The sequence below is a fragment of the Heliangelus exortis genome, chromosome 16 (assembly GCF_036169615.1).
Source record: "Heliangelus exortis chromosome 16, bHelExo1.hap1, whole genome shotgun sequence".
In the NCBI taxonomy this organism is placed as follows: Eukaryota; Metazoa; Chordata; class Aves; order Apodiformes; family Trochilidae; genus Heliangelus; species Heliangelus exortis.
This window is the reverse complement of record NC_092437.1, coordinates 6,088,564-6,113,584: the sequence shown is the minus strand read 5'-3', so window position 1 is coordinate 6,113,584 and position 25,021 is coordinate 6,088,564. Positions and strand designations below refer to the sequence as shown.

Sequence of the window (25,021 nt, the reverse complement as noted above, 5' to 3'; positions counted from 1 at the left end):
GCAAGCTTATGTGTGCCCTCACAGTTCTTACAACTGTGAAGTCAAACTGTTAATGATCCTCTGAGGAAAAAAGGTGACAAAAATTATACACCAGTAGATACACAAGAAATAGTCTTCAGTCTCATTTATTTTTTTATCTTTTTTTTTTTCCCCATTAAGCATGATGCACCCTCTGGCACAAATTGTTTGTGGCAAAATAGGCCAGAAAAGGACACTGATTAATCCATCCAAATTTCTTGTCAGCCACGCTCCAGCTTTGGCATCTGGATCCTTTTGTCAGTTTACTGGAAAAGTTACTTTTGTCAGCTTTGTCAGTAATTTTGTCATTTTACTACATCTTCTTTAGAAAATTTTATTTAGAAAATTTATTTTATTTAAATAGAATTATTTTATTGTGTGTGTTGTTTTTTTTTTAAGAATTTTACTGCATCAGATACTGCCTAGGCAATGATTTGGATGACACTTCTATTTTTGTAATATGTTTTTCATCAAGACTTGACAGCAGAAGTGGAAACAACCACTTCCCTCCCATCATTTTGCTTCCAGGGCTCCTTTGGGTTAGGTAGTTGCAGTAAGAGTAAAGAAACTGGTTCTGTGGGACTGAGGTTTTTCTGTTATTTCCATTTAAAATCTGAACTGTGATTGAGAGGTTTATCAGTGACTTATATGAGGTTTAAGAGAGGCCTAAGTTTTTCTTAAAAATAGTAACCCAAGTTTTGCTTGAAAATTGGGGGTGGTTGGGTCCTCTCAGTGAGTTACTTATGAAATCAGATGTTTATGCAACACAGGCACTTCTTTTTTCTTGTTCTTTGACTTTTTTCTTATTTCAGAAGTTGTGGATTCTCACCTAAATGTGAATATCTACAGAGACAGATGATGATTATGATTAAAACTTGGCATACGGCACTTTTTTAAAACACCAATCTTCAAGATCCTCTGTAATTTAGATAAGTATTCTCCTGACTTCACAGAGAGGGAAATTGTAAGGGTCCAAACCTGCTTCTGTTTTGCAGTTGTTTTCAACTCTTAAGGCTCTTAATAGGAGAAGATCAAGCCCTTGAGTGATTTGTCTAAAGACAAGTAAGATGGTGGGAGAGTTTGATTGGATCTTGGGTGTTGTTGATTCAGAGGCACCTGGCTGATAGCTTAAGATGTCTTGCTTGACATTTCAGCTTTTTTGATTTTGTTTCAAAGGTCATCAACTTTAGCTATAAATTTTAGAAAGAAGTGTACAGTAAGTTGAGTTCTGCACCTGCTATTGAGTCCTCTTGCTCATCAGTAGTGTTCTTCTTGTGACTCTCTTCCTGTTGCTGATGGACAACCCCAAAGAGAAAATGGGAGAAATTGTGAAAATAGAATTAAATCACTGTAATCACTACTGTAAGAGGCATAGTAAGGAAACGGAGAATTCAAATAAGAAAAGTAGTAAATAGAAAGACTGAAATATTCAGCTGGGGTGCTAATACACTTTTGCTTAGGACTCTACAGTAGATTCACAGATGTTAGAGCAGGGCAAGGTGCATCCCCAGCTTGAGGGGCTGACCAAGCTGGCAGGGATGCACTGCATTGGGAGCAGGAGCTGGCATGGTGTGTGATGGGGAAGGGAGCCTCAAGTACCATATCCAACCCCCACCCTCACCACTTTTACATGCAAGGTCAATGTGTCTCTTTTACTGGATGAATTATTGCTTCACGTGGGCATGCACTAGTCAGGACACATGAATGGGTAGGATTTGGACCCTTGAGAATAGCCACAAAGTAAATTCAGCGTCCCCTTCACTGCTTTCCACCATCTCCCTTATTAAAAGATTCCTTTGTTATCTTTCTATGGTGGATTAATTTGCCAGGTGATTAATGACTTTCATCTGACACATTGATGGGATTAAACCATGGTGAAATATGTCTTTCCCCTCCTATTGTGGCATTCTGCCACTTTCCACAAAGGAAGCATGAGAGGGGTTGTCTCAGTAGAAGCTCTGCCCATATTTCTGCCTGTTTTCAATTACCTTGCTTTAGGTCACACGTGTGAGGTGCTGAGTTGGAATGGCAAAAAAAAGGTTGTTTAGGGAAAGATGATGAAAGTGCACCTCAGATATTCTGGGAATAACATGGGCAGCTTGATGAGAGGTTATATTTTGTATTATTAATCAACAATTGCCAGGTCAACATGAGTCAACTATCATTGCATCAGTTGCTACTGACTGCAGAGCTTTTGCTGTGAACAGCACCAGTTCAGTCGGTTTTTTAGGGGATGCTTTGGTTTAAGCAGATGAGAATTTGCATGAGATTTAAGTACACATGGGGTATGTGCTTTAATTATACAGCAATGCCAACTCTACAAGGAAAATGTGACTGCAGAGTTTATGCCTAGATATGCTAGCTTTAACCTACTGAATATGAGACCTCTTTGCCTTAATTTGGTAGAATGCTGTGTAGGAAGATGTGGTTTCCCTGATACCAGTGTTTTGAGTGCTACTTGGTTTGGCTGAAAACTGATTCTCCTTTTTCTCTTCCCTCCTGTCCTGTAACGGGATTAATTTTCAGCCCAAGCAGCTCCCTGGCTCGTCTCTCAGCGTAGCCAGATGAACACTGGGCAGCTAAGCATGAGCAGTTGATAGAGATGAGAGGTCAGACCACTTTCCCTTTCAGCACTAAGGCAGACTGATCAAGGAATAAAACAGCCCCAGGGCTGTAGCCCAGCTGCTGTGTGCAGCTGATTATGAAGATGTAGTATTTGTGCCTGCGTATCTGCAGCACTGTGCCTGCTTGCTTTGAACATTCCTGCCCAGGCCTGTGCCATCAAAGCTTTACCTCTGCTGATGCTTGTGCTAACTTCCTTCACATGCCAAAGAGTGCCACAGCAGCATTCCTGCTGCATTGGAAGTACATGTGTATGAGGGTTGTTTATCTGCCATGCTTAAAGCACTGAATTTTGGTGAAAGTGGGAATAATTGTATTAAGGTTTGATACGATGATGTAGCTGTGGGACAGGGGCACTGTGAGTAGTGAGTGGCAAACAACCCACAGCAAGTACTGTGCTGGTCAAAAAGTTACCAGCCTGAATTTGCTTCTACAATTATTGAAAATTTTTGTGGCAATGAGAGTTATTTAAAATATGAGTCAACACCATGTTCTTTTGACCTAATTCTAAGACTTTTGTATTATTACTGAAATGATCTGGGATACTACAGTGCAGTACACTGCAGAATGGCACTCTGTGGAAAGATTGGTAACAGCCCTGGTGTTTGAATAGGAAATGGAGCATGGCAAATTCTTGAGATAATGCTGTGATCTTTGAATGTGAAGGGATGTATGTACAGCTACTGGGTGGAAAGCCAAAGCTGTAGTTTGAAACTAGCCTGCTGAAGAGTAACATGAGGAAAAACCATGATACCTCTTAGAGTTTGCTGCTGCACGACTATATGAGGTGGTTTTCTTTAAGTAGTGCTGCTAGTTTGCATATCACTAGGTGCCCAGTTTGCATTAACACAAGTTTATTCTAACTGGCAGGAAGAAGTCATTGAGCCCTTGTGGAATACTCCAAACTTTAACCACCAAATTTAATTTACTACATTCTTCTTTCTAGACATCTTTCTCCCATGACAGCCCCATGTCAGATAATACATGTACAGACCCTGCATTTCCCATAACCTTGTCTTTGGGATGACACCAGTGGCGTTTTTCTCATGATCTTTAAAAACGTGGGAGAAAAATAGTTTATTTAAAAACAGAGTGTGAATTGCCATTTGGAAAGCACCCTGCTTTAGTAGAAGTTTCACTTATCTAGAATATTGAGAGCCATCAAAAATACATTATGTTTGTTTGGAATGTTATTAAATATAGGTTGTGTTCTTTAAGAGCATGGCTCCTGTTTCAGCACTCAGTAGGAGTCACTCTTCACTGCTGGCACCTTGGTGCTTTCAACCCAAGTACCACCCAGATGCTACTCCTGACTGATGGTGATTATGCTTGCAGCCCAACTTAGTGCTGTAGGCACTATCCAGGTCTTGCATATACTTGTATAAATAGTCCATCCACTTGTGGTGAGGAGGAAGACATTGTGTAGAGCACTTTGTCTTACAGTATCTCTGGGTATGGTTCCAGAATTCCTAATGCCCTGTGTTGAAAAATGAAGCTCCAGGGTAAATGTCTCATAGAACTTAATACCCAAGCCAACCTTAACTCCCATGCACAAATCCAAACATTGGAAAGCAAAGGTGTAGCTCCAGCACAGAATTAGCTTGTGTTTATCCTGGGATCAGTTCCCCCACCTATCCCAGCCTCCCACAAAAACAACTGACCTGGGCTGTAGTAATCTAACAACCAGCTATCAAGGTTTCATCTCAGCCTGAGCTGGCAGTCTCTGGACCTTGCTCTTAAAAGACAGGCCGACCAAGCTGGTAATATTTCACTGCCACGCCCTAATTACTCCCCAGTAATACCCACTTGTGTATTTCTTCTTTTATGTACTTCAAAGCACTTACAATGGCACTTCAATCCTACATTTGTCTGCTATGTTTTGTTTTGCTACAATATTTGAACAGCAGTGCTGTAAGGAGTATGCCTGTGCACAGGTTTGCTGAAAGAAGACATCAGCCTTTTTCTGGCTGATCTGTAAAGCCTGTAATTTGGGGAAGTTGTAGCTAAAAGAAACTGTTTAAAGATCAGTGGTCAGAAAGGCAGACAAGAAGAAATTAATTTGGTCTGCTGGAAGGTTTTGCTGGCAAAAATTTTGATATAATTTATGTTAGCAATAAGTAATTCCATTTGGAAATAATTTTACACACAGAATTGTTGTCATATTGCTATTACAAACAGCAACTCTGTGCTAGGGTGCAGAAATCCCACATGCATTCCTGCATCAGCCAAGTAAAAACATTGTATTTCCCACAGGAAATCTATCCCAGCATGTAGACTGGTAAAGCACTGTTGAGGATGCAGCTGCATATGTAGGACTTTGTACAGACAACTCTCCTTCTGTGCTGGAATTCCTCAAGCTCTAGTGGTTCAGTAAAGGGACATCCTTATTGCTTCAGCATTTCTTCTGAAATGTTGACTTCTTCCAGTTAGAGCTACCTTGAAGATCCTCTATTGGTTTTGTGCAATTTTTTCTGGGTTTGTCTAATAATTGGGCTTTTTAAACTTCTTTAACAACTCATGGCTTGTTCTAACCAGTTATTTTCTGTTACACTCAGTCTCTCTCCACATGCAGAACACAGAAAAGTTGACAGCTCTTGTTTCATTCTCTTTCACATTTCAGTGTTTCTCCAGACACAGCTTTAGTGCAATCTTTGTCTTGGGATCTAAAACATTTATTGCTTCAATTTATTTTTCTTTGTGACTGGGTTGCATTGTAAATACAAAGCTGGCTTGGTCAGAGTGCAGGCAGAGATGGTGCTGCATATGGTCCAGTTGGGGGGATTTGTGTGGGGAGCTGTTTTGGGGTTTTTTTACCTTCTAATTACTGAAAGCAAAGTGAATCAAGGATAAAGGTTGCAGTACTGCAGTAATTTTATGGCTGTATTAAATGTCATCTTAGGAGACAAATTTATGTGATGAATTTGCAGAAAAGGAAGCAAATTCAAGTTACTTTGAGCCAACTGTGATGCAAGAGGAGGATCATGGAATGTTGCCTGCCAGTATTTTTTTTTTCTCATCATCATCTTTCACCCTTTTTAAATTTTAGGGCTGTCATTTCTGCAGGGAAATGTTCAATGTTGATTTGATTTTTTTTTTTATCAATTTGCTTTTACTCCTCAGGACAGAGGAAGATACTTTATTCAGACATCAAATTAATTACTTTAATGCAGAAGGCAGTTGATCAAAGTGTGGTTCTATTCCTTTTATTATGAAATAGCCTTTCCTCTAACTTAAAGTATTTGGGCAGTTTCATCTAAGTGTAATGAGCTTGTGAGAAATTTAGTCACCTGCACTTGGTGTTGCAGAACTTGACAATGGGTTAATTCTGGTATTTTCTAGTACAGAAATCTTTGCCACTGCTCTCAGCATCCAAGAATTTTTCTGTTCCCATGTGGTTATTTCCTGTCTTGGGTGAGGCCGGCTATCTTAGGAAGATTTCTTTGGGCTTATCATTTCTAGTAGCCAAGAGAACAAAAAGAAACAAGAAAAAAACCAAAAACAACCCAAGGAATGCACACTGAATGTTTGTCTTGCTGGTTATGGTACAGCATTTTTAAGAACCTGCTGGAATCCTTCTTCCATGGAGGTACAGCTGACATATGCAGCTAAATCTGTAGTAGCCATTCCATTTTCTAGGTAAAACTGTTACCATCTATAACATTTATCTCTCTGTAACCCTGGTTGTATTAGGATTCAGTAGTAAGACTGGAGTAAGTGTGATACAGCAGAGAATTTGGCATTGTTTGTATGCCATGTGGTGGTGTTGGCACCATGTTCAAGTGATTTCTCCCTTTTTGTTTTGCTGTTAATGATCAACTTCAGCTGTTGCCCTGTGAGTGTTGGAGCATGCTGGCTGCATGGCAGAGTGCTCAGAGCCTCACTGCATCCTCAGCTTGGTGTGCAAAATTATCAATATGTGCCATAGGTGGAAATTGAACACCTAATTAACCTAGATTTGTGAAGAGAGAATTAAAGACTGCTTAGACCCTGCTTGAAAGTACTTTCTGTGTGACTTCATATCTGGTTTTGCTCTCTTCCTCAGGTCCTTTCACAGATGTTGTCACCACAAATCTGAAACTAGGGAATCCTACAGACAGAAATGTGTGCTTCAAAGTTAAGACTACAGCACCACGTAGATACTGTGTAAGGCCTAACAGTGGAATTATTGATGCAGGAACATCAATTAATGTTTCTGGTAAGTAATTTTTTGGTGATTGAAAATAGTTTCTTCTAATCAATTACTTCTTAGAGTATTGATTCCAAGAATCTTTTTTAATCTGGAAGTATTTTGTTGAATGTTTTTTAAAGCAAAAGATTGAGATTTCATGGAGGAGCAGCCACTTCATAGATGTACTTTCCTTATTCCTGGTCTAGCAGTAACAGATTTGTTTTTACATTTTGTTGGGGTGAATGGCAGGGAGAAATACATAAATTATTTATATAGTTCAATTACAGCCTTGGCCAGCCTGTCCAAATCAGCCCTGCCCTCCCTGTGGGATTATTTTTGTACTGTTAGTTTTTTGCCAGCTTAACTTCCTGAACAAGCTCACTGCAGGGTCAAATAAGTGCTTGGCTGGGTACATTAAAGTCAGAATAAAACTCACTGGATTGCAGCCTCACCAGTTTAGACAGATGTAGACTATTGCCAAACTGCCAGATATAACCAATAATGAAAGCATTTACTTTCAAACCATGCTTCTTTTGTGTTCCTTGAAGATGCAATATGCTTTGGTGTTAGAAATGTCAAGTGACTAAATCTTTGCTGTTCCACAGAAAAAGTTAGTGATGTTCTCTAATGAGTCAGTAGCTCTTGACTTGCCTAAGTTTGGTAATGGAAAAGTAAAGAAGTGGCTTACTTCAAAAGCATTAAGTGTTGAATATTTCTCTTCAACAGAATGTCAGTACATTAGCTTGCTGAGGATATGTGCTTGAAAGTAATATATTTTCTCAATGACTTCTCCAATCCATGTTTTTAATATAGAATTCTATCAAAACGTGTAGTACTGGCATACTTTATGAATAAAGACTGACTTTTTAGTTAAGAAAATCATTCCTATAAACATGGAGATTTGTTTTATTATTTGTAGTATATTTTAATATTGGCATAATAAGAAAAATTACTTACCCATGGGTAATTTGGTTTGCCATTAGTGTCTTACCAACTTATCTAGGCTAGAGTAAAAAAATTTTGGACCTAAAACTGCTGCTTTTGACTTGAAAAAAAAAGCAAATTGTAAAAATCAAGACTTCAGGTTTATTACTTAATAAAGTGTAAAATATTTAAATACCTCACCCTTAAGGAGCTTTCTTCAACAAAATAAAAATTGCTCACAAAAATACTTTACACTGTAATGTATAGAGACTCTAATCCTGCAAACTGTTGTCTGTTTATGTCAGGCAAAGCACTTTTTCAGGAGAGGGCTAGCACATATCCAGCAAGCTCTGAAATGACTAATATGTAAATTTAAAAGCTCTGTACAGAGTAATTAAGATTTTTTTTTTTTTTTTTTTAGAACTCGGTATGAGTTCTCAAGTAAAGCTGTGTCATCTGTACTAGCTTCAGGCAAGCACATTAAATGCACAGAAATCAATAAAGTGATAATGAAAATTAGCATGGTTTCTAGCTATAAATTATCTTAATGCTATAATGATGTGGATTCTTTTCATCTTTCAGATGAACTTTTGGAATTAAAAGCCCACTTCATTTGTTGGCACATGCCATGCTTTTTAAAATGTCATCCTGGTCTCAGCTTTGCCTGTTTTCTGGAAGTTCTGCTTACAATGACCCCTTGCTCTACCTTGTGCAGCACATGGTATAGGCAAGTGGTGTAGAAGCCATCTTACCTGTACCACCAGCATGCCTTCACCTTACTTGCTTTTCCACTCTGACTCTTCCCAGCAGCAAACCAGATAGAATATGGATTTAGTCCCAGACTTGAAGTATCCCATTATGAGAGACTGATGTGCTAACCCCAACCCGTGTTTTGCTCTTGCTTAAATAGCTTTGAAAAATTTACCTTTTCTGATAATCCTATTTGTAGTGATTAATGATTTAGTTAGTTTCACTAATGGCTGTGGTATATTTCAGCACAAGCTCATGTTTGTGTTCTGCATATTTTCATGTGGATAATAACCTAGTAATAAATAACAATCCTCAGTGGCCTGTACTTACATTAGCATATTTTAAAATGCAAGCAGTACACATTTGTTGTTCTTTACATCATATATTAAGGTAAATTTATAGCTAGATGTGTTATGGAATTCTGGGGTTAAAAATGTTAATTCTTTATCATATTCTAAGCTGAAGCTGTCTTAATATGTGCTATAGTTGAATTTCTCCTTAATAGAGCTGTATAGTACTGCACTGCTGGTACCTCCTTTAAGTCGTGCACTTAATTTTGGACTTGAAAGATGTCAGTGGCTTTGTTTCTGATTAACAGAAAGGATTTTTCAGATAGGGAGGGATCAAGGGGGGAAATTTCATTAACTTATAGAACAGAATTATTTTCAGATTCACAGAAAGGGGAGAGAAGTGTTAAATTTTTTCTTTGGAGTAATGTTGCTTAAGAACAGAGGGCTGATTTTGGAGTTAATGGATTGAAAAATAAATCGAATTGGTTTCTTTGCTTCTGAATAAATTATTTAGTGATGTAATTCAAATCTTGCATGGAGCATAAAAATAGGGTTTGAAGTCCTCCAAACCTAGTGAAAATGCTATGGATGAAAAATTACCAGAACACAGTTAATTCAGTAGTAACTTCTGGACACTTAAACTAATTGGGCTGTATTAGTAGATGCAGTCTGTCCTCTTGAGAATTGCTGACTGGCTTTAGCAAAGCTGCATGGCAGCACTGCATTGGTACTGCACCTCAAAAAAAAAAAAAAATCAATGCCTAAGTATAGTGGCATGAAGCTCTGGAAAAATTTGAGAGGATTTTACTGACTGAAGCTGAGTTTGGAGAAACCTTATCTTCTTTGGGCTGTAGTAATCAAAAGCCTTTAAATTCTTGTGAAACTCTCTGTAGTATTTTCTTGCAAATATATATTCTGCCCTAAAACATGCAGCAATCAGAAAATTATTCCATTTTATTTCAGATTAGTGTAATGGCTCTTTTAAAATACATGAAATGTGACAAAAAGTAAAGCCTGCTTTATTCTAGTGGGATGTCACATCCTGAGTTCTTATGCCATATCACAGCTTCTGCTAAATATCTGCATTTAAGGCCCTGCCAGCTCATGCTGCTCACTGTGATGTCAGGTTTGTAGCCCATATTGTCACCTGTTGGGTTATGGCATGTGATTTTAACAGCTGAGTTTATGTAACTGTTGGGAAGTGTCTCCATGTGCTGTCATCAGATTTCACTGTTTGTGGTCTGAAATAGTTTGAAAAGCAGGGTATTTGCACACATTCCATTTTTGTTCCAACATGTCCTATTTCAACAAAGATATCTGGTTTAGTGGTTTCTCAGAGGTTGAGATCTAACTAAGAGGCATGAATGGATTTCAAAGGGAAAGTGAAAATTTCATATGAAATTTTCTGTCTGCAGATAGGTGCATAACAGGGGAGAGAGAAAGTACAGATGGTACCATCCATGCAGTGCCTCACTGAAAAGAGCAGTCAAAACATGCATCCTAAAAATAGGGAGAAGCTGACATTATCCCTAGGTTGCTGTTATCTTCACAGATGCAACATTTTTAATATTACTGATTTTTTTTTTTTTTACAGAAAGAGTTATGTAAACATGGAACAAATGTGAAGCGATACAATAGTTTCTACCTGTTTCTGTACATAAAAGTGTCCTTTGCTCCTCTCTAGTAGGGCTGATCAAATTACACAGTGAGCTTGAGGCTTGTGCCTGAAGCTGGTTGGGGTATGTTATGTAAAGGTGATATAAGTGGTAAGATTGATCTATCCTGGCTATCAGGAATTTCCTTCAGTGCCATTTGGGAAAAATATCCATGAAGCTAGAAAAGAAAAATAGATTCTCAGGCTATTGAATTGGCTACTTAAAGAGTAAACTGCAATGTGGTGGATGGAAATGTAATACCAGGAAGCTACTAGTGGCATTTCTTGAGAATGATTCTTGGTACTGATCTTGTTTAATGCTTTTATAAGCAATTTTGGCACAGAAAGAGTTCACAGAAAACCCTGATGATGAAGTTAAGTTGGGAGTCTGAAGATATGTGGCAGAATTGGGTGTCCTTGGAGGCTACAGTAAGAGAAACAGAGGATGAGTTTCATCAGAAAAACTGCAAAATCATGTACTTGGAGAATAAAATACCCCTGCTATAATCACAAGATTAAGTGAAGGAGGCTGGGTAGGGTTACCAAGATGCTGACATAATGTGGTTGTGACTAAGACAAATGCAGTATGGATAATGGAAGAGATAAGAGAGTATTACTGCTATTGTTGGATGCACTAGTAAAATTTCCTGGGTGTATAATTAGAGTAGCTCATATATAGAGCAGTGCAGCCAGAACAGGTGCAGAGAATGAATGGGGAGCCTAGCCCAGAGAGGACCCACTGAGTCTGGCTCCTTTAGTTTACCAGAAGGCCAAGAGTTACTGTGATTTATGTCTTGGAGTGCACTAGAAGTGACTCTTCCCCTTCTTTGATATTGAAGCACAAGGGCAATATGGGTCAGGGACCAAGTAAACAGGCCATTGATAAATTTAGATGGAAACTAGAGGAAGGTTGCTGACTAGCTGAGCAGGGAGACTTTTCTGTTCCTTCTGCTCCTGGAAGGGAGTGCTAGATCCTAGCAGGTGTTTGGGGTAGAGTTTTGCCTCCTTCCATACCCCTTGCTTCAGATTTCGTCTGTTCCTTGAGAAGGCAGGTTTACTCCAGGAAAGCCAGAAGAGTTTAATGCTTCTGACATTATTAACTTTGCCAGTAAAGTGTTGTAGGAGAAGGAAAGAACATGTTAGGTAGTCACTGCTTCTGCTGTCCTCAAGAACCTTATGTAAAATATAGAGGGTATAAGAGGAGAGTGAGAAAACTGGTATCCATTTCTTTAGAAACATGCCAGAACAGGATGTACGTAAGGTCAGTACCTTGTGTTTAAATTTTGGAAGAGAAAAGTAGGCTAACAAATAGAACTTGTGTTACTTCTCATTCCATTGATCTCTCAATGACTTTGCAGTTTTTGCCTGTGCTAGAATACTTCTGGTGCTTTAGCTGTAGGGTGATCAGTTTAGAAAGAGGTTGAAATAAGTGTCTGCCAAATGGATACTGGTGTTAGTAAACTTGAAGATCATGTTAATCATTCTGTTTCTTGTAATTTCCAGTCCAAATGAAGGAGCCACATTCACAGTAGCAAATTCTCCAGAAATTAGGGCACTTACATGGAATGGATCTTTCACAGGAACACCCTTAAAGAATGTGAATAAATGTTGAAAGGGATTGGTTTTCTCTTGAGCAAAGTGCATATTTTTGAGTTTTCCATCTGGCTTAGAAGACCTTTGCTGAGCAATTTGTTTCAGTGTGGCTTTCATGTGTTGATGTAAAAATACAAATGCTAACAACATTTGTTCTGTCAAGCCCTCTCTAGCTGTTTGCTCTTATGATTCAGTGAATGGGATTCAGAGCAGAGATCGTTTGGTGTTCAAGAATGGCTTCAACACTACCATTTAGGAAATAATGATTTTCAAATGAGCTTTCAGTTGCACTCAGCAAAGCAAATGGTTGAAACTGCAGCTCTGGAGAAGTTCCATAACCAGTGGATAGTTCTGATTATCCTGTTTGTTAATGTCACAGGAGCTGAATATCCCAGTGTCATTTACAAAATGTAGGGCTATTAAGTGACCACTCTGATTAAATAATATTCTATGTAAATGAAATGCACAACTCTCCCTCTTCAAGTTGCTTAACATGTTCTTTACCCAAAAAGAAAAGACATGGAAATTCATAATACTAAAAAAAACCTACAAAAGCACACACACCCCCCTCAAACCTGTCATTCCTTGCTCTGTCCTCTGAACACAGTAGTTTTCTGCATAAGTATTTTCTGGAATGTTTGAGATTATTCTTGGTTTGTTTTCTTTAATGTAGATAAATTAATTTTTGTATACCTCTTAGAGGTGAAGTTTATATAATAAAGCATTTAACCATAAACTTCCAGTTATAAATTAGTAACAGACTTTCAGCAGCTTATTTTTTTGAAGATTAAATGCTTGTACTTGATAGAACAAATACCAGGAGTATCTTAAACTTTGTAGAGGAAATTTTCGTCTGGAGACTTGAACCTCAAAATTTAAAATGTTTTGCTTTGCCTCTGTAGCTTTTTTCAGTCACTATCAACAATATGGTGTTCAACTATCCAAAATGCCAGCTCATTAGTTCTAGCCCAAGGATGGAAGAAGGGAAAAAAAAAAAAAAAAAAAAAAAAATTTTTTTGAGAGTTTTTCCCTTTGTCCCAGACAGTATGTAAATTGCTCTATTCACTATAAATTGCTATTATTATCTTGCCATAGCTGTGTACAAAATATCATATAGTGATCAGCATTTCCAAAACACTTAGACAAAAATCTAGACTGAAGGAGTCTTTTACTCTTATCTTCATCTAAAATTTTGATTTAAGTGATGTTCCTGATCTCAGCTGCTTCTTTGGTCATAAGAGACATACAGCCTGAAAACTTATAGAAATGTCTTTTTAATGTTTTCAAATCTGTTTTCAAATTTTCAAATCTGATAACTATATTGTCAGTGCATGACTATGCATCAGAATAATGTTAACATGTTTTTTTGGCTTTTTCTTGCAGTGATGCTACAGCCTTTTGACTATGACCCTAATGAGAAAAGTAAACACAAGTTTATGGTTCAGTCTATGTTTGCTCCAGCTGATACTTCAGATATGGAAGCAGTAGTAAGTATTGAAATTAATTTAAATGTATTTCTTTCTGACTGTATAATTTTTAAGACCTTTTGTTGGAACATGCTGGAATGTTCCTTGAAAGCTTTGCCACATTTCCATTCCTGTGCATGTCAAGGTGTTTTCTGTTTATATCAACCCTAAGAATCTTGCACTGAAAAAAAAGTTTAGTATCTGTGTTTTCTTCTTAAGAATGCTGCTGTCAGTAATAGGATTGCAAGACAGGAAACAAAAGTTAATTAGTTGTATTTTTTTTTTCAAGATATATAATTTTTAGAAGGGCTGACTTGAACTATATATGTAAGAACATTTAGAATATATTCTAAATCTGTGGCATGTTTTATATTTTATGCTGGTACTCTCAGTCTTGAGTCTCTTGCACAGTTCCTTTTCCCAGCAAGAACCAGGCCCTCACAGTTGTGTGTTTGTATTTTTGTTTATTACTTAAAAAACAAAAAGGCTAACCCCAAAAATCCTGAGAGTATGGATCATGGCTTTTTTACTGTAGTTTTTACAATATGCATCACTTCTGAATAGCTTTTTAAAGCTACAGCACTCTAAAAGAGATTTATGGAACTATATTTCTTTAATGGTATAAAAATAGGATCCAGTGGGAGAAACAGCAATAGTAATAAAAAGTCTACATCACTAGAGAGATAAGCCAGTCTGCCTTTCTTTTACTCTTTAATTTTTATGATTTATGATTTAATTTATCCCATGAAAAATGTTAGTCTGCTAGGATAGAGCCTGGATGTCCTGTTCAGTTTTGCAGAGCACTCTAGACCAATACAGTTTCTTTTTTTATAACACTTGTTCAGTTCTCAGTTTTGTTACCACTCTCCAAATCTCTTCCTATGCCAGATAAACAGGTGAGACAAATTACTGGAGCACTATTAAGCTTTCAACACTTTGCAGACAGCCAACGAGCTCAAAATAGAATTCTTATTTCAGCCACAGAAGAGCTTGAAGTACGATTCAGCTATTGAGGATGAGTCAAATATTTTTTCAGGTTGCACAAGGGTTAAGCCATAGTTTGACACCTTCTTGAGATGTGCTGACCAGTCCTGTACAACCTGAAGCTTGGTCAGTGTGTGAGACCTCTAGCACATAAATGTGGACACTTTCTTGTACATTGCTACTATGAATCAGTGTTTCTAGTTCAGGGTTACAGCTGATACCAACAAAGATTTATGAATGTTAATCCCCCAAAAAATATTGGAAGGAAACTTTTTTATTGTAAACTCCTTAGTTGAAGGTGAGAGCAGAATGAAAGGGGAAGGCTGTCCCTATTGATATGTAGCCCATCTCTTACTGTTTAGCCATTGTTGTTGAAAAATAAGGTAGTAAAAAGGAAGAGAAGGAAGAATGGTCCTGTAGTTCATACCAGGCAGGAAGAAAACCTCATAAGAAATTTGAAAAGCTTGAATAGGAACTCTGCTGAGCAAATACTTCAGAGCTAACAGTGTTACTAATTTGAGTTTTTTAATTGTTCCCTTCCTTTCAATGCACCCTCTTTTTATTTTTTTTAATCAGGACCATAGCTCCCCCTATCTATGCTAATTACTCTTGCACAGTTCCCAGGTATCTCATAAATTACCTGTGTAACTTTCAGACTATTTAAAGTTATTTCCTTTGTAGGATCTGGTCTTTCTTTATGGTACTACTCAGTAACATATTTCGTTTCATTATTCATCATGTATGTGGCAATGGTAGCATGATAAACACCTGTGGAATTTCCTGAGTAAGCTGATGTGTTTTGTTTACATAATATGCTGCAGTTTCCATCTCTCTTATTATACTAATATATTTAATATTAAACTAATATTAAATTATTCCAGTGGAAAGAAGCAAAACCAGAAGAACTCATGGATTCGAAACTTAGGTGTGTGTTTGAGCTACCAGCGGAAAATGATAAGCCTGTGAGTATTTTCAGATGCATATTGAGTGTTTTTAACTTAATACCACAGCAAATCATGCAAAATGGCATGTTTATACAGACAGCCATAGAATCAATAGACAGAACTCTGTGTTTCACTGGCTGGATAGCATCACCCTTTGAAAACACAAGCTATTTATAATCTTAGTGATGCTTAATGTAACTAACAATTATTTGAACAACAGTGTCAGTGCAGCACAAGCACAAAAAAATCTTTGAGTTGATCTGTTTTTATTTAGTGAAAGATCGCAGGATAAAAAAAATATTTTTTAAAAAGTTTGAAAGCTGCTGATGGATGGTTATAAAGCTTGAGTTTATACTAAAGCAATTGTAACAGTCACCAATATAAATTTGCCTGTAAGTGTTCCCCTTTGCTTCCTTGATACAACACTGATTTTAGCAAGTAAATTGGTAGAAAACTAGTTAGGGATTATGATGCAATTAGTAGCTATAATATTGCAGAGTTCTTTTTTGTTAGGGTAATGAACTCATTAATTTCTAGTGGGACTATGTGGTGTCAAATGTAGAACTGCCAATGAATTCAGCAGATTGAAAGCTGTCGCCTAGTGTGCAGGTACTGAAGGCACAATTGTTCTACCTTGCTTGTAGTTGGGCTGCTTGTAGTTACCATTATGTATTGTTATACTGTACTATACTACTACTACTGCTAGTATTTTGTAGTCTCACTGTGGCTGCTCCACCTGCTCCAGACAGCAAACATTTCCTTTAAAAGCAGGTGCTTACGTTAAAGGCCAGGGTACTTCCCTGTGTCAGTGGTGTGATGAGAGGAATGAAAAAATCTGAATCAGATGAGACTTTGAGCAAATACACTCCCATTCATATTGTGGAAAAGGATATTTCCTTTCCTATTTGTGTGGAGACTTAAAACTTGAGCTTATTCTGTCTGCACTTATTGCTGCTGATCTGGTGTTTTCTGTGGAACAGAAAGGGGCAATTAGGTGTAAAAGAGAAATGTTATTTATTTCTTTTGATACAGGCATGCTTCAGGTGTGCACAGACAATTTTACCTGTGTCTCATCCTAAATACCAGTTGTGTGTGGTGTGGTGTTAATAACTAACCAAAAATCACTCTATCCTTTTTTAACAGCATGACATAGAAATAAATAAAATTGTATCCACAACTGCAACAAAGACAGATTCCTCTGTTATGTCTAAATCAATAAGTTCTTCTTTGGATGACACTGAAGTTAAGAAAGTAATGGAAGACTATAAGAGGCTTCAAGTAGAAGTTCAGAGGTTACGGGAGGAGAATAAACAGTTTAAGGTAAAGATTCTTCTTCTTTTCAGATTTACCTTTCCTGAAAAGGAAGCCTTTCAGGTTTGGTTACCTGACCTTGGCACTGTATTTTAATGCTGTCTATAAATGGAAATTTAGATTTCTTTCTATAAACTGAGAAAAAGTGGTGAAATCAATGCTGCCTTTGAAAAGAGTATGCAGTCAGAGAAATTGATTGGATAGCAACCTGAAGTAATGAATTGTCTATCTTTTCTTTTCCCACCTGATTTTCTGAGTCTGAATTAAGCATTCAGTGTTGAATTTGGCCATTTTCTCAATCTGATGAGAGCTTGAGGGCAATATTGTGCTAATACTGACTGTTTGAGTAATATAGCACCTGTAATATTATAATATGCAGGTGAAATAACCAAAGTGAGACAGATTTAATAGGAAACATGCTTCCTGTCATATCCAGCACATCTCTGTGAAATCAGGTTATTGAGTAGTCTTTATCACTGAGCTGAAAAACATTTCACAGTAATGCTAGTTGTTGTTAATGTCTAGTTTCATAAATAATGGCACCAGTGGTCATTTGGAATTTGTGACTGTTGGAGCCCAATAAAAGCAACTCTTGTTCCATCAGCTGAGGCTTCTTGGCTGGCTGATGCATGAAGAAATTAATAAACATTTGTAAACCAGTTTAATTTTGCACATAGAAATAATATATGCATATATCTAAGATATGACCTTAACTTGTGTTCTTGTTTTGCCAGCATCTCACAATACTCTAAGTACTCTATGATTTATTTTATTTTATTGCAAATTAGTCTTGAGTAAACACTCTACAGGAGATACCTAGAATTGAGCTGATATCTCACAGTGACATCTTAAAACGGTGAGCTGTTTGTTCCCTTTATGCAGTGTTAGAAAAATCTGTCACACATCAGAAAACAATGTTAAATTACTGCCAGCCACCAGGTGCTGTCAGTGTCGCCAGACAGTGCTAGAGTCACTGTCAGAAGGAAGTGTAAATATTTTAAATGAAAATGTGTTGTTTCTAGCTGTAAAATTACTACATAGATAAACAGCATTTTATTGCTTACAAAAGTCAGTTGCCCCCATCCAGACTTACTGCAGTAGTGAGGTATCTCAGGTGATCTGTGACATTTAATAAATAATTATTTTTTTTTTAACATGAGGTGCCCCTTTAAATTTAGAAGTGAGAAACATTGATATACTGAGCCTTCTAAATTTTATTTATTTGACAATTTTTAAGGCTGCGGTAGCTCTTATTACAATTTTATTTCTTGAGTATTTTTAAATCATAGACTGGAGCCTTTTGTTTCAGTATCTTACACTTTCACAGGATAACACAGAATCACATAAAGTCTAACACTGCTTCAGCTGTATACAAATTAGGTCACAGAGGACTCACTCTCCTAAGTGCTCTGTTTGTGGAATGGAGTGTTCTAACACACAGCCCTGCTGCACAGCAGTTTAGATCAAGATCAGGGCCACGTCTCCACTTGAAACAATAGTATCTGATGTTATGATGTTTTGTCTGTTGTCTCATACATTTTTAAACCAAGAGAGCATACCAGAAAAATATCCTAATTATTGCCATCAGTTTCATGTCAAAATGTCAGTTTTAATATGATGAGGGAAATGGATTTCCCTTCAAATGCTGGTAAAATGTGCTTGTGACATTTAACTAAGAGAATGATGAGTATAATTGCTTTAAAGTTGCATATTTATCACAACCTATTTTAGTTGTATTGAAAAGCAGTCTCTCCCCAACAGTACTGGATTTGCTTACAGAACAAGAAAAAAGCATCTTCATGCCATTCCCTCCACCATTTTTTAAAGTTCCAGAGCTGTGTCCTGGCTTAGGACAAGTATTCTTGCAGGCTTCCTCATTGCTTCCCCTGTTACCTCAGTCAGCAGGAGAAAACTTCCAGGAGCCTGTCTTTTTTGCTCTGCTAGTCAAGTAGATACAGAATTTCTCTCCTACCCTTTCGTTCTCAGGACAGTCCAGAAAATGTAGCTCTAAATTATCTATAAATCAGTTTTTGCCTATTGGTGTATGCCCACCTAAAATAAACATGACAAGGGTGAATATTTACAGCTTTTTTTTTTTTTCAGCAGAAGTAATCAGTATCTCTTCCTTTAGGAAGAAGATGGACTGCGGATGAGGAAGGCACCCCAGACAAACAACCCAATATCTGCTTCTGCAGCAGTTGTCAAGGATGAAGGGTTCAGCTCCAGACTACTTGCTTTGGTGGTTTTGTTCTTTGTCTTTGGTGTAATTATAGGAAAAATAGCCTTGTAGAGGCAGCATGCTGGAAATTTGTTAATTGGTTTGATGGTTCTGCCATATCATTGGATTAAATTTATTCATAACAATGTTTAAAAAAAAATTAATGTATGACATCTCACAGGTCTTGCCTTTAAATTACCCCTGCACAAATACTCTGTAACATAATCTAGAAAGTTTAAAATGTACAATGACTGAAAGAGAATATGCTTTAGTGATGAAGAGGGGGAGAAAATCATGATTTAACACTACAATGGAATATTGTATATGTCATTTTAAACATTCTTAGACCCTGGTACATGTTGCTGGATTACCTCTTTTTAAAAAAAAAAAAAAAGAAAAAAAAAAAAAGGAGAAAAAAAAATTAAAAAAAGGAAAAGTAGAACATATTGCTCCACTGCTGGAGCTGGCCCTACTGGATGTTTGGAGCTGGGTTAGGCAGGAGGTGTTGATAACTTCTGTAAAATATGTTAATCCACCATTCTGCTCATAAATTTAACAGTTTCTGTCAGTGTCTTCAACTCTGTGCAAGTTACCAATTTCTTGGCACTTAAATGAATAGTGAGAAGCTGAAAAGAATTGTATGTGGCAAAGCTGAATGTGCTAAGGCATCATGAAGAGACGTCTGTTGGCTGGTGTGGCGCTCACTTGGAATAAAGGTCAATGCCTTGTTCTCACAAAGGGACCAAGCTACATTGCTGTTGGTTCATTTAGTTGAATTAAAATGTTATTCAGAGATGTTTAATGCATATTTAACTTATTTAATGTATTTCATCTCATGTTTCCTTATTGTCACAGAATTGACTAATACTATATGGTATGAAAAGGCACCTGTTTAAAGCCAGTGACTAGAACTAAAAATTTGCTGCTGTAGTGATGCAAGATTCTTCTGCCTCCTGGTGTTTTGAGCACTACACAATTGTTGGGAGTTTTGATCATCTGAGCATTGGAGAAACAGTGGTCAGGAAACTGTTTTTGTATGTAAATAAGTCTATCTAGGGGAAAAAATATTAGTAGTAAACTAGTCCTATGCCGTAAAAGACCAATCCTGTTTGACTATGTAGCATCTTAAAAAGAAAAAAAAAAAAAAAAAAAAAGAAAAAAAGAAGAAAAATTAAATAAAGCCCCCAAATTAATGTTCTTTGTTACTTTGTCATGTTGTCACAGTTTTAGAGGTGGGGAGGAAACAATATTCTCTGTCAACTTAGTTTGTTATTGGCATAAGGAAACTTGCAGCCTTGTTTCAGGATGATTTTTTTTTTTTTCCAGCCTAATTTTAAAATCAATTCAAACAACGCCATCATGAGCTTGATAACCATAATTGTTGTTCAAAATAACCATGCTGACTGCTGAGGTACAAGGTAATTTCCCATTTTTCAGTCTAGTTGGGTTCAGTAGCTAAGTAGTTAATATGCTTGGTAGCATGTTGAAAATAAGATTGAGTTAATTTTGTTTCTAAGCATACTTACAATACAAAGTACATAAAGTCAAGGTGTTTTACCATATTGGACTTCAGTAGATGAAATAGCTTTTGAAGCAGGTAAATTCCCATGTATTCTTTGATGGTAAGTCCAAAAACCATGTTTGACAACAGTTTTCGTAGCACATTTCAGGATTAAGACACATCTTTTAAAAGCCACTTCTTTCATTCCTTTATTACTCCTGTGATTTCTTGAAAAAGCTGTTTGCACTGCACCCTGTCTGCTGCACTCCTTGACCTTTATATTTGTTACACTTCTGTCCCAAGAGCTTCCTGCTTTGAAAGTGCAAATAAGTAAAATTTTCTGTGAGGCTTAATAAGAAAATAGGAGGAAAAAATCTTAATCAGTGTGTTCAGCCTACGAACACAGCTGTGGAAGTACTTCTGGAAGATTCAACAGAAATGAGACATATATCTTTAGCATTTTAAAATGCTGGTGCCTTGTCTGCTCAGGAGGGAAGTGACAAAGCTGTTAAGGTATGGCTGTAAAGGGCAGAGAAGATGGGAGATGAGCTGGAAAGAACGAAGCACTGAGTTCAGTGTGGCAAATTGGGTGGAACTGATCAAGAAGAAGATATTTTCTGGGCAGGAGAAGCTAATGACAACTTCTCCATGAAACACTTTAAAAGAACCTTTTCTGAAAGACAAGGTTGTAAGTGATGTTGCAAAATTTGTTTTCTTTGCTTTAGAATATATTTTATAAAACCTTCTCTGAAGGGTAACTGAGCTATGCTGTATTAAGAACTGTAAATATCTCGATCTCACTAAAAATCTGTTACAGTAGAGCTGAATTTCTAACTTGCTTTAAAAAAAAAATTAAACATTTTTGAGGCTCCTTTGTTCTGCTGAAAAAAAGCCTCAAAAAAAGTTTATTTAAAAAAATTTGCAGGGTGAAGGGAGGGGATCAAAGCTTTAAATTGGCCTCTGAAATATTTCAGGCAAATGTTACTTGTGCTGTTACCTTCCACAGTTGACTTTGCTGGCACAGGCAGCTCCCAGATGAAGGAAAAAGCCAGCAGAATACCTGTCCTCTTCCCAGTGTTCAATAGTCACTTCCTAGTTTTCACTTGGAACTTAAAATCATTTGAGAGCGAAGTTGTTCTTGTGGCTTGCACTCCAGGATTATAAAGAAGTCCCAGAAAACACTGTCATGCTTGGCAAGATGGCATAAAAACACAAGATCAAGAAGGCCAACAGAGCAGCTCAGTTAAGGATCTGTTGGTAAGGACTGAGCATGTGGGGCTCAGCCATACCATTAGGCCAAAACAAGATTGTTCAATTAGCTGCCTATATTTAGGAATTTAACAAACTTCTTAGGTCTTTTGTAACCATTTCTGACAACAGCCTGAACAGACAGTAGCACTGGCTTATCTGGGTAATGCTTTGCTTTTGCCAAGCCTAAAATAAAATGACTGATCAAGTGGAATCATTACCTGGCTGTATGACCAGACCTTTGTTTCATATCTGTCTGTTTCATAAGCATATCTAGAAAGAAATCTAAGGATGTTTTTGATTCCAAGGTTCCTAAAAGTGTAGTCTATTGCAAAAATATGTTGGATGGATGGTCTTAAACCACTTGTATCTTTTGTAAGTTGTTCTTACCTGATGACACAGGAGCAAATGTCTAAATGAAGTATTTGTAGAAAGGGAATTATTCTGGAGAGCATTGTATATCTCAGGAAGTTATGCCTGAATGAGAGTTTCTAAGTAAGATTTTTGTCTGGTGTCCCAGCACAACACCAAGTATTAGAAAACTAATCAATACATGATAGAAATTAAGTTATTACTTCAATTATTGTCCTTATTGTTGTTTTAAGATGCCCCCTTGCATATACTTTAGTTTTTAGTTTTTGGAAGATCCAGTAGAGGCTGCCTAGGTGGTCTTCATTTTGTAGCTTTACACTCCTGTCTGTACTCTTTGGGCAGATTTGGTAATATCTGAAATGTCTAGAAGCCTAGTACTAAGAAATGAATGGAAAATGGTTTCTACTATTTCATTGTAGTTATCCACACCTTGAAGCAAATACTCCATGCATGAATGATCATAACTATTGCTCTGCATTGGTAGTAATTGGCTGTGAATGCACAACTGGAACAATTGCATATGTGAGGTAGGCACCCAGCTCAGGTGACTGCTGAGTAGCTGTGGGGACTGAAGAGCCCCTCTCCTGTTGAGAGAGATTGATGTAACATAATGTAATTTTCTAAAAATGCAGGATTGTGGTGGTATTCCATGTTACTTTTTTGTCCTGAAATGCTGTTAGTGGGCTCACTTTGCAAATCACTGGTTTTCTCAAGAATAAACTGTAAAGGGTTTTTATTCACTGCACGTTGTATACTTGGAATTCTTACTATAATCTTGATTTAACAGTCAGCATATTTATACAGTGGTGTGCACACAAAAATTGATAATGTTCTAGGATACTTGAAGTTGCAGCTGTTTAATGAAAGAAAACTATATCATCCCTTTTCCTTAGAAAATGTGTCTGACACTTCTGTTTCTTCATTGAAGCACTTTAATTCTCAGGAATGACAGTGACTTAACTGTAGCTTTCTAAGTTTTTGAAACTATACTCTTGCTCTACATAATGTCCTAGCATAGCATATCCTGCATTCTTTTTTTGACTAACAGAGGAAAAGAACAGAGGAAAGAACAGAGCCCACAGTCCCTCTGTTTTAAATTAAAGCACATGTAAAACAAACACTCTGAACTCCATGTTTGTTGTGGCTGTGTTACAGCTGCAATAGTACTTCACAGGAGCACTGGAGCAGCCTGGGGTGGAGAGCCACTTTTTCATTGTTTGGAAATGGGTTAAGCATCCATTACTCAAAACCTCAAGTGAGCAAGTTGAGAAGGGACAGGTGGCAAGTGAATTGTAGTGTGCATATTTGAATATTTTTTTTTTCTTGCAACTAAAACACTACTATAAAAAAGTAATCTGCAGGAATGAGACCAGTTCTGTTATCCTAGTTCAGTAGTTTATGTGGAAGTTACTGTTCTTTCTCATCAGATTCACGTCTACAGATTTGGTTTATACATTTTCTAAATGTAAGCTAATGTTAAAGCATTTTGGAAAGATGAGCAACTACTGAGCAAGGCTGCTTCCTCATATAGTGAGAACTAGCAGTTCTCTAGACATTCTTCATTAAAAGATGAGCATGGGATACAGTGCCAGTATAAATCTTGCATTACAATTAGATAAACAGTGGGATTTATTGTTCACACAGGGAAATGCTGGTCCTTTGACATGATGAATTAAGATTCCTTTGTATTATGCTGACAGCTTCCATGTATACTGAATCACTTTTGTCAAATGGGTGTCAGTGCAAAAGTGACATTACTCATTGTGCTGTTACTGACTTTTATTTTGATTAGCTTCAGAGGACAAAGTAATTGTGTGTTTCCACTACTCAGGTCTGCTTAACTATAAAATTTGCTTGTTTTATTAATGGGCTGATTTTTTTTTTTTTTTTTTTTTTTTTACTGGATAACTGTAGATTGTTTTTTAAAATAACACAAGAAAGAGCCAGAAATCTCTTACATATAAGATTCTAGTAAGTATGCACGTGCATCCTTCCAAAATGCCTCTGTACCTTTCATTTACTCTGATGTTTCCTGTGGATTTATTCCTTTTACAGAACTGTCTTGACATTTTTACTTAGAAGAGTAAAACTTCAGAAAGCTTTACTAAACTTCCATTTAGATTTTTTTGCTGTCTAGAAGCTTCTACTTGAATGAAAGCAAGAAAAAGAATGCTGAGTCTATGAGTCCAGAAAATAAGGCTGCTTTTCCTTGAAGCAAACTTGAACTTTGAATCCTTCCTCTTATGATCTGTCATTAGAAAATGGCCTTTTCCAGATGGCAAAACAAAAGAAGTTAAGAAAACAAATGAATTAAGAAGAATTAATTGAAGCTGCATATTACAAGTTGACATTATACATCTGGCATTTCTGTTTGTGTTTCTGCATCAGTACATTTCATTCCTCTAAGTTCCTAATTTTGTGATTATTTTTTTTCAAGAATTTGAAGTGCCTATGAAAAACTGAAGAACAGCCTGTAGTAAAGTATTGCTCCCAGTTTAGCTGTACTTCATATTTTTAATCAAATCTTTTTCTTCAGTGGATAAACTCACAAGATTAGAAAAGCCTCTTGAACTCCCTCGTGTTTGAGTTGGCAAAATTCCCCCACACAATTATCCACACACAACTACTTTTAAGAGACCTTTATTAAGGCTGTACAAAGTCAAGCACTCAGAAGTTAGGAAATGGCAAAACCAAGTTTGTACAGTTGGTTTGGCTGCTTTTTTGTGAGTACTCTGCAGTGTCTGCTCAAGCCCTCAGTACCTACTCAGCGAGTGAGCAAGGCAGGAAGTGTCCAAAGCTGCCCAACTTTGTGTGCATGATCTTGTGTAATCTTAAATGATCTTCAGATACTTATAATTTGGTTTTTAAAAGTTGAAGTTAAAAAATAGCATCATGGCTATTGTGTGTAGCCCGAGCATGTGTCAGGATGGAATCCTTTATGTTCTGCCTGTGGACCCC

At 37.0% G+C, this 25,021-nt stretch overlaps 1 protein-coding gene across 1 annotated transcript in view; it reads left to right on the top strand.

The window, feature by feature from the left end:
* Positions 1-20,135, top strand: part of VAPB (VAMP associated protein B and C) — a 29,630-nt gene extending 9,495 nt beyond the window's left edge. Inside the window, exons 2-6 of the mRNA XM_071760221.1 lie at positions 6,683-6,835; positions 13,403-13,506; positions 15,351-15,431; positions 16,557-16,733; positions 18,856-20,135. Coding sequence (XP_071616322.1) covers positions 6,683-6,835; positions 13,403-13,506; positions 15,351-15,431; positions 16,557-16,733; positions 18,856-19,014 — 674 coding nt within the window. The 3' untranslated portion in view covers positions 19,015-20,135. The remainder of the gene's footprint in view (positions 1-6,682; positions 6,836-13,402; positions 13,507-15,350; positions 15,432-16,556; positions 16,734-18,855) is intronic.
* The last annotated feature ends 4,886 nt before the right edge of the window (positions 20,136-25,021 follow it).